The sequence below is a fragment of the Clarias gariepinus genome, chromosome 13 (assembly GCF_024256425.1).
Source record: "Clarias gariepinus isolate MV-2021 ecotype Netherlands chromosome 13, CGAR_prim_01v2, whole genome shotgun sequence".
Classification (NCBI taxonomy): domain Eukaryota; kingdom Metazoa; phylum Chordata; class Actinopteri; order Siluriformes; family Clariidae; genus Clarias; species Clarias gariepinus.
The window spans coordinates 10,718,354-10,732,242 of NC_071112.1; the positions used below are offsets into that span (position 1 = coordinate 10,718,354).

General features: G+C 40.4%; 2 protein-coding genes across 3 annotated transcripts in view; one reads left to right on the plus strand and one right to left on the minus strand.

Annotated features, from left to right (window-relative positions):
- Nucleotides 1-1,329: 1,329 nt before the first annotated feature.
- Nucleotides 1,330-3,677, minus strand: LOC128536053 (mitoregulin-like). Of its 2 annotated transcripts, none has more exons than XM_053510199.1 (2): nucleotides 3,252-3,677; nucleotides 1,330-1,458 (listed from the first exon to the last, which is right to left on the minus strand). In XM_053510199.1, exon 1 carries the CDS (start codon nucleotides 3,451-3,453, stop codon nucleotides 3,283-3,285), a length of 171 nt encoding a protein of 56 aa, XP_053366174.1. In that variant the 5' UTR covers nucleotides 3,454-3,677; the 3' UTR covers nucleotides 1,330-1,458; nucleotides 3,252-3,282. The 2 variants fall into 2 exon arrangements, with proteins under 2 accessions (XP_053366174.1, XP_053366173.1); XM_053510198.1 differs by having other exon boundaries at nucleotides 3,248-3,658.
- Nucleotides 3,678-5,264: 1,587 nt separating this feature from the next.
- Nucleotides 5,265-13,889, plus strand: part of ttbk1b (tau tubulin kinase 1b) — a 42,114-nt gene continuing 33,489 nt past the window's right edge. Inside the window, exons 1-2 of the mRNA XM_053510521.1 lie at nucleotides 5,265-5,375; nucleotides 12,761-12,898. Of these exons, the coding sequence (XP_053366496.1) occupies nucleotides 12,797-12,898 (102 nt within the window). The 5' untranslated portion in view covers nucleotides 5,265-5,375; nucleotides 12,761-12,796. The remainder of the gene's footprint in view (nucleotides 5,376-12,760; nucleotides 12,899-13,889) is intronic.

Genomic DNA, 13,889 nt, shown 5'->3' on the forward strand with positions numbered 1-13,889 from the left:
GCTCAACATTTGATTAAACTTATGGCGCATGTTTAACTTCAGTCAATTACAGAAGGATTGGCAACGTTTCATTAAATTCTGTCGAACCAGTTTTGCGAGATGCTGTGACAAAGCATCACGAACAGACATAGAGACAGAGAACATTTTTAAGACTGGTTTCAGGTTCTCCAAATGTAAGAAGAGTAAATGTATCATTGAAAGGCCAAGTTTTGATCAATATACAGATAAAATCTTTTTCCATTTATATACTGTAGCTATGCAGGAGCCTGAAGCCTATCGCAGGAGACTTTGGGTAACAAGGCGGGGGTACACCCTGAACGAGTTGCCAATCTATCCATGCATACCACACACACGAATCGATACCAGACACTGGAGGTTTCATATATGAGGTTAATAATAACCACTTAATACATTATAGTACATAATATATTGGGTGTTAACCCATTCCAAAAGAGAAACGTAACATATTTATTTTATTTGTAACTTAATTACATAACACATAAAAGAACCACAACAGATAATTTTAAAGATTGAACATTTAAAAAATATATAAATATTTTTGTTTAACAATTTGTGTAATAGAATGTGTAAAAATATATATATTTTTTTTAAATAATCTGCACTTAGTCATCTCGACCTCACTATTTAACTCTTTGCGACATTTGCTCAAATGCTTGCCCAGTTTTTCTGTCTCCAACACATCAACTTCAGGGACAAATTGTTCACTTGCCGTCTAATATATTACACCCACTTCTAGTAGACATTTTTACTTGATAATGTCCTTGCCAGTATGCAGTGTTCAGGACCTACTAAAAGTTGTTTTAGTAGGAGGAAAAACTTGCAGGAAACCTGGCAAATCACCAACAGGGTCATGGGGAGTGAAAGCTGAGTGTGATTCAATAAATAAGCTACTGTAGCTCAAACTTGTGAAAAGTGGTGCTGATTCCAACAGAAAGGAGTTTTTGTGGCAAAAGAGAGGGTTGATTTATTATCAGATGGTTGATCATAATGTTATGTTTGATTAGTGTGTATGTATGTCCATATATTTCATAAGGTAGAAAGTTTGCTTAAATAAGCAGTTAAAATTACTTATATCTATATCCTTACTGATAGTAAAAATATTTACATACTCAATTAGATGTATAACCAGAAAGTTGTAAGTTTAAACCTTAGAGCCTTATTTCAGCAACTTTCAATCAATAACTATTTATTTCATTCATCAAGTTCGACAAACATTTGGTTACAAAAATGTATTTTTTTTATACATAAAACAATTTATTCAAATAGTCAGTGTAACGTGTTCATAAAAAGTCTGTAGCGTCACACGTCTGCGTTTTTTCATCATGTGAAGACAAACAGAGCCGAACGGCTGAATATCAGGAGGTCAGGTTTACACAGACAGGCTTCAAAGTCAGAGGTCAGTGAGGAGGATAAGAAGAGTCACAGGCTTTGAGAGATCTGATACAGATAAAGAACAGCGAGTTAGGTAATGAAATAAAGCCAAATGACACATTTTTTACCTTCATATAAACTAAACATCATACTGTATAATATATTATATACTATAATAATATTTTATTATAAAGAATAACATTACATTTTATTTCAGTAACATGCGGACGAATACGGTCACAAAAATTTGTTCAGACACATTTGAAAATCAGACACATAACACCTAATTCACGAACCAATGATCCGCTTTGACAAAAAAAAAAAAAAAATACGACACTGCAGGAGTGATGGCACTGACTGCACCTGTAACACAGTGTATTGAACACAAGTCTAATCTCAACTATTTTTAACATTTTAAGGTGGACCTAGTATGATCCAGTATGGGCTGTAAACCTGAGTAGACCTTCACTATTCTTACATTTACTTATGAATTTTATTTATAAATGTAAGTGGACAAAAACTATCCCTTATCACCCAGATTTGGATGGGTTCCTAATTGAGTCTGGTTCCTCTTAAGGTTTCTTCCTATTGCCATCTCAATATTTTTGTTTGCCACCATCACCCTCAATAGACAATCTGCTCATTTTTATTCATACATATTTTTAAACAAATTTCCCTAGTTTGCTTTTGATTCTGTAAAGCTGCTTTTCGAGAATTACCATTGTTAAACGCGCTATAAAGATAGTCCCCGACTTATGAATAAATGTCATTTCGGGAGCACGTTCGTACGTTGGATTTGTTCTTAGGCATGAATATATATTCAGCAAAAAAGAAACGTCCTCCGACTTTGAACTGTTTTTACTTTCAGTAAACTAATGTGTAAATATTTGTATGAACACAAAGAGTCACACCATAAGACATAAACTAAAAATGTTTCACAATGTGTCCCTGAATGAAGGGAGGCTCGAAATCAAAAGTATCAGTCAGTATCCGGGGTGGCCACCAGCTGCTTGAAGTACTGCAGTGCATCTCCTCCTCATGGACTGCCTATTGCGGACAGTCTGAGCACTGATGGAGGGATTGTGTGTTCCTGGTGTGACTCGGGCAGTTGTTGTGGCCATCCTGTTCCTGTCACGCAGGTGTGATATTCGGATATACCGATCCTGTGCAGGTGTTGTTACACGTGGTCTTCCACTGTGAGGAGGATCAGCTGTCCTTCCTGTCTCCCTGTATCGCTGTCTTAGGCGTCTCACAGTGCGGACATGGCAATTTATTGCCCTAGCCACATCAGCAGTCCTCACGCCTCCCTGCAGCATGCCTAATGCATGTTCATGCAGATGAGCAGGGACCCTGGGCATCTTTCTTTGGGAGTTTTTCACAGTCGGTAGACAAGTCTCTTTAGTGTCCTGCGTTTTTAGAACTGTGACCTTAAATGCCTACTTTCTGTAAGCTGTTAAGGTCTTAACGACCATTCCACAGGTGCATGTTAATTCATTGATTATGGTTAATTGAACATGCATGGAAAACATTGTTTAAACTCTTTACAATGAAGATCTGTAAAGTTATTTGGATTTTTACAACATTATTGTTGAAATACACAGTCCTGAAAAAGGGACGTTTCTTTTTTTTGCTGAGTATACAATGTAAAGCAAACCAAGCCACTTGACTAAATCTGACCATATTCCCCACACTGCCATCATGTGGCCAAAAACCGTAGCCACACCTAAGTAAATGAATCTCACATGTAAGTGTTTTTAATTTGTGGTCGATTTAAAAAGAGTAATTTCACAGAACCGTCTCATAGACCAGACGCACTTTAAAAGCAAACTCAGACATATAAGTAAAACCGGCTCACACACTGAGACGTGTCTGTCCTGGTCGCGGTTCTGTTCAGGACAGGTCTAGTTTCTTCTGTGTCTCCGCCAGTTTGTCCTGCAGCCGTTTCTTCCTCCAGTCCAGGAACTTCCGGCGTGCGCGGTTCGCCTGCCAGCCTGCCACAAACCCTGCGGCAAAGGAGAGCAAAATGGCGGCCTGCAGTGTCCTCTCAGAAACATCAGCCATGCTCACACCACGCTACAGAAACCCAGAACCCGCCTGAGCGCGTGTGTCTGCGTGCTACAACTCTGCTGTTTCACCTCCCTCTCTCCTTCAGCGGCATGCACACCAACTCTGTCCCAAACCCACCCGTACTTACTACATAGTGCGCACTACAGACAGGAATATCGTGGACTGAACATCCTGCTCAAAACATTAAAGCAAAGTTGCATTAGTGCATCAATGCTTTAATTACAATACTTGTACAGCTAATACAACAGTATTAACAGTATTAAATGAACACAAAATTAGCGAGTGAAAAAATTTCAATCAGGATTCGCACCCTATGTAGTGCTCTTCGTGAGCATTTAAAATTCTACAGCTTGTGTGTCACGTGACACACATACTCGTGAAATCAGAAATCTTTTCCCTGGTTTAGTTATCGCGTTTATACAAGTGTCTAAATGTTTTGTCTTACATAATACAGTATGTTCCGTGATATTTCGAGCGTTTTAATTAGTAATATTTGTTTAAAGGAAGAAAATGAATAAAGAAGAAAAAACGGAAAAGATCATTTCTATTCAATCCATAACGTAAATAAACAAACCAAAAGACTCAAGTTTCGCTTTATTGTTTTAAACAAGATTTACTTTCAGTGCAAAATTTCTTATGAAAAACAGGCGTGTGTGAGCTGTTCTGCATAGACATAATAAAATTAAAGTTTCATTGTTTCATAATTAGAGTTTCATAATTGTCTACATTGTACTTAAAATTTAAACTTTGAACTATTTTAGCTCCGAATAAAAATATGTAAAAATGTTCTTACAGCTTAATTTTTTAATTTCCACTTTTCATTATGCCTATATTAAAGAAAGTAACTAAAATCACATCAGATCAGATTTGTACTGGTCACAAGATCAGCTTCATTTTTTCCATTAAAGTGTATTGAATTTATTAATTTATATTGCAACTTAAAATCTATTTTGGCTAATACCATGAAAGGGTGGGTGGATAGATAGATAGATAGGTAGATAGGTAGATACTTTAGTGATTCCTAAAGACATTCCAAACATCCATTGAAATTAAATTATTGTATAACTGTATAACCATTTTCTCGTATATTTAATTAAATAAATTTCTTAGTACCTAGTTGTTTTTAGAGTGTTTGTTGTATAAAACATGTTAAAACACTAAGCTCAATAATAATAATAATAATAATAATAATAATAATAATAATTAATGTAGTAAGTCAAAAGTAATTTTAAGATGTAAAAGATTTTGTGCCAAATGTGCAAAAATAAGGGTGCAAATTTCAGGTGATTTATTTGCTTTCATTTAAAAGTTGACAAACAACGAAAATAGCATTTTATTGACAACATCATTCTTGTATTTCACGTTTCTGTGTAATGGACGGTTTTGAAACAAAACCATAAATACCATTATGTCTAACAAAATAAACGTATAGAAGCATTTCAATATGGCTTTATAATAATAATAATAATAATAATAATACATTTTATTTAACGGCGCCTTACATGTCACTCAAGGACACCTTACAGTCTTACAGTAACCTTACAGTTACAGCTTTGGGTATAACCAGTCTCTAAAATGTAAAAAAAAAAAAAAAAAGGTTCGAATAAATTTATAATAATAATATAATAATATGAATAATAGCAATAAAATAAAAAAATCTAAAATATGATTTACAATCACCGACTCTTCCGTGATGGGCGTGGTTTTTCTCCCTCTGCCCGTTGCTACGCGACAGCCGTGTCTGCTGATGCGCATGCGCAATGCGCGCGGGGAGCCTGGGCGCTGATGCTGATTCAGGATGCGGCTGAAGAGAGACGGAGGCTGAGGTGAAAATGCTGCATCGCTGAGCAGGACACAATGCTCCGTATTCCTCAAACCTTTTGCTTTGAAACCCTCCTGCGTCCCCAGCAGAGCAGGTCAGATATCTTAATATTTATTTCTGCTTTTTATTATCCTCTCTGACAGCCCGTGGGGCGTCTTTATTAGCGTTATGTATTAGCATTGTTAGCCCGCTTTGTGGTGGCTAGCTAGCTTGACATGAAGAAACCTTATTACAAATATTCGCATATTATCTGTGTCACGTAGGGGGAAAATCACAAATAATCACACATACGTGAGGTATAACTGACTCCAATCGTCTGTGGATAAAGATTTCTGGGAGTTGTAGTTTTTAATTGTTGGATTAGTTGCGTCTTTCTTTCCGATAAGAACAACATATCCCAGGATGCCTCTCGTGCACTCCTTCGGTTGATGGAGGAGCGGCGAGCTAATCACAGATGATGGAACGCGATTTGTGGGCGGGATAAGAACTCCGTCACCAGGGCGACGCCCATGTTTGATCCTTCCGCTGCAGTGCGGAGACGAACCTGAGGCCAAAAGCGCACAGCGCTGTTGTAAAGCGCGCACAGAAGGCACGCGAAAGGGTCTGAGGTGTCCTGTGTCACTCTGTAGTGCATTAGTGATGGGTTTGAGACCGGGGCACATGGATGAGCAGGAGGGGCAAATAAGCACAATTACAGGTTCAAGGTGATGCTGTAACACACATGCATGCACGCGCACGCATCAGTCCCTATACTAACACTGTAGAGTTGGTGTTCACTCACTCACTTTACTATACGTTTTTTTCATTCATTTACTGATCTACACTTTGATTTGTTTAGAATTTTAGAAGGTTTTTCTGGTGTCATTAGCAATACTTTTTTTCTTAATTAAAATATTTTTATAATGCTTACGTACACTGATAATTTAAATAAGAAACGTCTCTCTGATATTCAGTCAAACAACATCCACTTATTATGCACAATATAAAACTTTTTATTAATGTTCAATCTGGGTGTTCATTAACATAAGGTTTAACTTAAGATGCTTAAATGCCCCGTTTTAAATAATAAATAATGTTTTTTGTTCTGAGGGTACACAAACCTTTTCACCCAGCAGAACAACAAAGGTTCTAAGGGTCCTTCAGAGTATGCACCCATCAGCCATAAAATTGAATAGGTCCCTGCTTTTTGCCACCATAACAGTGATGCACTGTGTGTTCTGACACCTCTTTAATGCAAACAGTATTAACTGCCAACCAGGAACATCCCACAAGTGCTGCAGTTTTGGAGTTGTTCTGGCCCAGTCCTCTAGCCATCACAATTAGGTCTTTGTGAAAGTCATTCATATCCTCATGAACAAAAAATCACTTGCTGTTTAATATATCGCAACCACTTGCAGCAACCATTGTAACGAGATATTGAAACTGTGGCAACTGTGAAAAGGGCCAAATTGTGCTGGCTAGAGGACTGGACCAGAGCAACTACAAAGCTGCAGCTCTTGTGGAATGTTTCCAGGCTGCAGTGGTCAGAACAAACCAAAAGTTATCCATGGAAGGAAAAATGGTGAACTGGCAACAGGATTATGGGTAGCCAAGGCTCACTGATGCACATGGAGAGCGAAGGCTGACTCGTGTAGTCTGATCCAATAGAAGAGCTAGTGAAGCTCAAATTATGGAAAAGGATAATACTGGTTCCAGTAGAAAGGTGTCAGAACACATCAGTGATTACTGTTTTTGTGGATACTCAATATTAGTTTGGTGATTATAATGTTATGACTGATTAGTGTATGTTGCTGCATGATTGTTTGATATGGAGCAATATATATATACACACATAGAGTGTGTTATCAGTGTGAGCGCTAATGATAGTGTGAAGTTGTGTATAGTTGTGGTTGTGCTGCTTCAGGAAAACCATCATGGTCTGTGCGGAGTTGGGAGCGGCGTCACATCCACGCATGACATTTATTTTACTCTGACTCTGTGTGAACTAGCATGAATTAGTTTCTCTGCATCATGAAGTGACATTATATTTCTTATCTTCGCAATATTTCTAAGATGAAGAAATTCTATCCTGGTAATATTATCTATATGAGCTTCAAATTAAAGTCCGGAATCTATAAACCAAGGTCTGCTTTAACTGCTGCACATGATGAAACAGAAAGGCCATCCAAAGTTACTGTGTCATCAGAAAGCTTACTCCAAGTAATGTTATTCCTATGTAGTTATGCGCATAGCTGCTCTGCTTTTTTTGCTATCTTTTCTAGAATCTTGAAGATGAAAGGGAGGTGTGATATTGGCCTATAGTTGGACAGCTGACAGGGATCAGATTTTTTAACTAGGGGTTTACTAACTGCTAGTTTAAAATAGCAGTTACCATTGCTGAGTGAACAGAGTATTTTTAACAGGGGTTCAGTTATTTCTGGTATTATCTGTTCGAGTAAATGTGTAGGACCTAATACACAAGATAATGATTTTGCAGAAGAGATTAGAGACATTATTAAGTCTCTTGAAGTGGAGTAAAATATTCAAAGTGATGGTCTGATGTAGTTATATTATCACCTGCATCAATGTTTATTAAATTGTTTTGGTTTTATATTTAAGGCATTTTTTTATCTTTTACTATTTCAAGCTATGTTTGTTATATTAGTATAGAGAACTTAAAATGTATTCAATTAGTGTCCATGTTTTTGTACAGTGGTCATATTATCATTATAAATAACTGTTACCTCTCCTTCTCTACCAGTTAGCCGAGGCTGATGTTTGTAGCTGTATCCAGGAGAACTAGCTTCATTTAGTGCTATAGACTCGTTCAGTTTAATCCACATTTCTGTTAAACACAGTATAACAAACTCCTGATTACTGATAGTTTTATTACCAGTAAGTTCATTAGATGTAAGAGATCTGATATTTAACAGTCGAGTGACGACATATAAAACTAAAATAATTAACACAGCAATAAATCCGGATGGGCCCAGAGCATACTACTTCATTGGACATCGCTTTCACTAATTAAAACACCTTCACAAAGTTAATATTACTGCTGTCTGACTGATAAAGGTGTATATTTTTAGCTCCAGCATACACAAATATCTGGCGTAAGGTTGCTGTCATGACGACGTCTGTGTGTGATGATGATGATAATGATGGAGCGTTAATTATTTTAGTTAAAATATCATATAGCATCACCTCTATTATACTGTAACTTCACTTATCTTTCCTTTTACATTTCTTAGTGAGAATACAGAGAGAATAGTTCTCTCAGGGGGTTGATGTAGGATTTTCCCTCGTACAGAACACAGACACACACACACATCCACACACACACACACACACACACAGCTCTGGAGGAGACAGGAAGGCGTCCTTCAGCAGTGTGAGGTATTACCCATCTCTGGGGTTTGATTTCAATCAGGAGCATAGAAATATAAAGCTGTTTTAAGTTTAGCGCTTTTTAAAGATAAATCAGCAGGTAGATTAGCTTTATTACTTGACTAACTAACCCCACTTACACCACCCTTTAACACACCTTCTGGCCAATCAGGTCTAAGACTCCACCAGTAGTGGATAAAGATGTAGTTTATAGGAGTATGTGTGTGACACACTGCAGCCGAGAGCAGCGTTATGGTGCAGGTGTGTGTGTGTGTGTGTGTGTGTGTGTTAGATGATGGTGTCATTCTTACTGCACTGAATGAAACTTTAACATCCCTGGATAAGAGAACATGGTTCCTGTCACGTATCTTTAGAGAACCAGATAGATTACAGCAGAAGTTTGGGCTCTTACAGTGTGTGAAATGATATCTGACCCTTCTGTGGAGGAGGAAGAGAAAGAAAGAGAGACAGAGAGAGAGAGGGAGAGAGAGACAGAGAGAGGGAAGGAGAGAAAGAAGGAAGGAGAAAGGGGGGTGCTGAAGTAATCTCCATCTGCGTTAAACATCTTCATTCATTATTCAGCTACACCACTACACACACACTTATCTAAATATAATCCTCAAACCCACTCAGTCTTGCACAGTTTGGGGGCGTGGCTTATCCACTTGTCACATTTATAAGTGTCTCAGTAAGGAAGGTGTGGTTTGTGTATCTTCCTATCTCAGTGACAGAGGCATGGCCTTGTATATCCGTCAGTCTTGTGAAAGGAGGCGTGGCCTGTGTAGTTTCAGTCACAGAAAGAGAGGTGTGGCCTTCTAACCCTGTTAGTCTATGAGAATGAGGTATGGCCTGTGTACCCGTCAGTCTCAGTAAAGGTGGCGTGGCCTGTATATTTATCAGTCTAAAAAAGGAGGTGTGGCCTGTGTATCTTTCAGTCTATGAGAAGGAAGCATGGCCTGTGTTCTCATCAGTCTCTGTAAAGGAGGCGTGGCCTATATACCTGTCAGTCTTAGTAACAGCATGTCCTGTGTGGCTGTCAATCTATAAGGTGAAGGCATGGACTATCAGTAACAGAAATCTAAACATAGTGGTAGTGAGTGTCCTTAAAGAAGAAAGATTGGAACTGACCTTAATGGGCATGTTGGGGAAGGAAACAAATGTGATGGGTATGTATGGGGTCCAGGAAAGGACAGATTATTATAGATTTAGTGAAAAGAATGGAAATGGCAGTGTTGAATAGTATTTTAAGAAGAAAGTGGAACACAGGAGGACATATGAGAGTGTAAAAGATTTAGTCAGGTGGACTACCTGCTGTGTAGGAGATGTAGTCTGAAGAAGATTAGAGACTGTAAGGTGGTTGCAGCGGATAGTGTAGCTAGACAACATCGGATGGTGTTTTCCAGGATTTTTGTGTGAAATTAGAGGGGAAATGAGTCGGGTACTGGGTAGTGGTGAGGAGACGCTGGGCTACTGGTCAGCTATTGCAGAAGTGGTGAAAGAGAGAAAGATATTTGGCATGACATCAAGACAGAGAAAGAAGATAAGGGAACCCGGTGGTGAAGTATAGAAGTACATAAAAGCATTAAGAGAAAGAGAATTGCAAAAAAGAACTGGGGTAATAAAAGAGATTAGGAGAGTAGACAGGAGTATAAGGAGATGAGATGTAAAGTAAGAGGAGGAAGTGGCAAATGAACAGGTGTAAGGAAGAAGAAAAGGATTTGTATCGACTGGCCAGACAGAGAGACCAGCAGGGTAGGCTATATTACAGGTTAGGATGATAAAAGATGCAGATGAAAATGTACTGACTAGCAGAGAGAGTGTTTTGAGAAGGTGAAGGGAGTATTTTGCGAAGCTGAGGAATGGAGAAAATGAGAGAGAAGGTTGTATGAGGTGGAGGTAGGATGTGCAGAGCTGCAGAATTAAAGCTGATGAGCCACACCATAAAGTTATGAGAAAAAGTTTTGGAAGCTAGGTTGAGAAAAGAGGTGACAATCTGTGAGCAGCAGAACGACTTCATGCCAAGAGAGAGCACTGCAGATGTCATGTTTGCTTTGAGAATGCTGATGGAAAAGGTCAGAAAGAGTTGCATTTTGTTTTTGTAGATCTAGACAAAGCATATGACAGCATCCCCAGAGATGAACTGTGGTATTGCTTGAAGAAGTCAGGAGTGGCAAACAAGTATGTAAAGATGGTGCAAGATGTATATAAGGACAGTGTTACAGCAGTAAAGTGCTGGTTTTTGACAGACTGGTTTAAAGTGGAGATGTGACTGCACCAGGGACCGGCTCTTAGTCCCTTCCTGTTTGTAGAGGTGGTGGACAGGTTGACGGATGAGGTTAGACGAAAGTCCCCATGGACTAGGGCGTTTGCAGATCATATCGTGATGAGCAGCGCGGGAAGGAAGCAGGTTGAGATGAGTCTAGAGAGGTGAAGGGATGCACTGGAGAGAAGAGGCATGAAGATCAGTAGAAGCAAGATGATGTAAATTAAAGGAAGAGTAGAGGAAAGGTAAAGTTGCAAGGAGGACATGCAGGAGGTTGGAGTGACAAAGGAAGATATGGTAGACAAAGGTAGATGGAGACAAATGGTCCGCTGTGGCAGTAACTGCAAACTTCTAGGCAGCTTGGTGGCTTAGTGGTTGACAATGGCACCATGCACCTTCAGGATTCAGGGGTATGATTCCCACCTCAGGTCTGTGTGTGTGTGTGTGTGTGTGTGTTTGGCATGCTTTCCCCATGCTTGGTGGGTTTTCTCTGGGTACTATGTTCACCTCCAGTCCAAAGACAGACAGATTAGGCTAACTGGCATTTACAAATTGCCTGTAGTGTGTGATTGAGTGCGAGTGTGTATGTATCAATGTGTGTGTGTCCTACGATGGATTGGAAACCTTATCCAGAGTATTCTGGCTTTGTTCCCAAACTCTCCTGGGATACGCTCCAGGCCCCTGTGACCCTGTGTACAGGATAACCAGTATAGAAGATGAATGTATGAATGTAAATTTGTGTTAAAATGCTTCCCCAGGTTCTGTTCTGGTGTAGAGGTGTTTAACTGAGAATTCAAGGTTAGAGTTCTGTTAGGGTAGAATTCTGTTTATGCACACACACCCTGCTGCGTTTTCTGCATGGGTGTGGTTTATCTTGAAGTGAGAACACATTCAGAGAGATCACATTCGGGCGTGGCCGAGAGGAACCGGTCTAAAAGCGTCCGCATGTCTCTCCAGCTCCAGATGAACCCACTATGTCCAGCTGCAGTGAGATTAAAATCTATTCGCTCATACTGTATTTCACTCCGGTGTGTTAAATCCGTCATGTGTTTACGCAGCGAGCTAAAAATAAAACTCACCCACTTTCCCTGAGTCACTTCAATCCTGCAGAGACGTGACTCATGTGTGCTGCAGAGGGAAACATGTGCAGTGACTCGAATCAGTTGAGCCGATTCTTTTAAATGATTTATTCAATTGTTCATTTTGTACCAGCGTGCCACCATGTAAGGCGGAGTACACACACACACACAATGTTGTTGTGACTTTAATAAGCATCACATTAAACAGATTAAAAACTAAACCCATCCTTGGGCCTCCAAAGTTGCAGTGGTAAAGTGCTCGCCCTATCATCCTGAGATCGCTGTTTCGGTTCCTGGGTGATGCTGTAACCTCTCGCAGCCGGAGGTCTAGAGGGGAGGGATAAGAGGTGCTTCGTGCTTCTACATTAATCACGGCTCTAAAGCCAATCAGGGGCGTCTGTGAGCTCACGCAAGCGGAAAGAGCGGATAGTGCGGACCTCCGAGTGTTTTACGCCGCCCCCAACAGTGCGTGAGCGAGCAGTTCGAAAAGATGCGGTCGGCTGGCATCACGTGGTTCGGAGAAAACAGGTTATAGTCTTCAGCCCTCACGACTGAGTGGTAGTAGTAGCCTTAATGTGGGAGCCCCCTAGTGACAGGGAGGAATTGGACACGACTAAATTAGGAAAAAAAAATGGGGAAAAAATCCAAAAAAACAAAAAACATCCTTAAAAGCTAAGCCCTACCCTGCCTGTGTAGTGGTGATGCTAGCATGCTTTATTAACTAATCGTGTGATGTACCTTGTTAGCTAACATGGCTCATCTGTTGTACAGGTGAATGGCAGGATTGTGTGAAGACCTGGCCAGCTGATGCAGCGTGTAGGAGTTGACTGTGACGAAAACATGAACGGTGCAGGAGAGCAGGTGGACATCCTGCCCCAAAACTGCATGGTCAAAGAGCGGTGGAAAGTGGTGAGTACTTGCACATTCTGCAGCGTGGTCCATGTTTACGTTTACAGCGTGTTCTAGATGCCATGTAAGTTTATCTTATAATACACATTTCTGAGCAGCTGAGGGTTATGGGACTCGCTCAGGGGCCCGGCAGGGGCTGCCTGGTGCTCACTCACTCACTTATCTTTTATACCGCTTTATCCATCCTGTATTCAAGGTTGCGGGGACCTGGAGCCTATCCATCGCAGGGCACACACACATACACAAACTCACACTCCCATTCACACATTACGGGTAATTTTGGAACGCCAATCAGCCTAACCTACATGTCTTTGGACTGTGGGTGGAAACCGAAGTACCCGAAGGGACCCCACAAAGCACGGGGAGAACATGCAAACTCTATGCACACAGAGACGGGAATCGAGCCTGGCTGTGAATCAAACCAGACATCCTTATCTAATGTCACGTTCAGCCCCTCCCCCTGAAAGCACCGGGATACAGATGATCGAACACGCCACATCTCTGGATGATGGCATGAATGCGGTTTTGTTGCAGCGCTTAGGTGCGTGCGATCAGTAGAGAATCGGTTATAGACGTTTTTTCACATCATGTCACAACAAAAGCAAAAGGGGTGCGGGCTAGTAAGGTAACTAGCTTCTACTTAGTGTGTGGAACAAGGGATTGTATGTCCTACACGTTTATCACTTTTGAGGGGTCCCAGAGTGACGCAGTTGTAAAGTGCTCTCCCTATCATCTGGAGGTCACTAGTTCAATTCCCAGGTGATGCTGTACCCTCTCGCAGCCGGGGAACTAGAGAGAGCTAATTGGCCGTGTTCTCTCAGCGGCATGGGATTTTACATCAGTCACAGCCAATCATAGCCTGTCCTCCGAGTGTGTTACAACGACCCCCAACAGTGCATGAGCGAGCAGTTCAAAAAGATGCTGTCGGCTGGCGTCACATGGTTGGCTATTTGGAATTCAACCTTGGATCAATTAGATAGAAAGCTTGAAA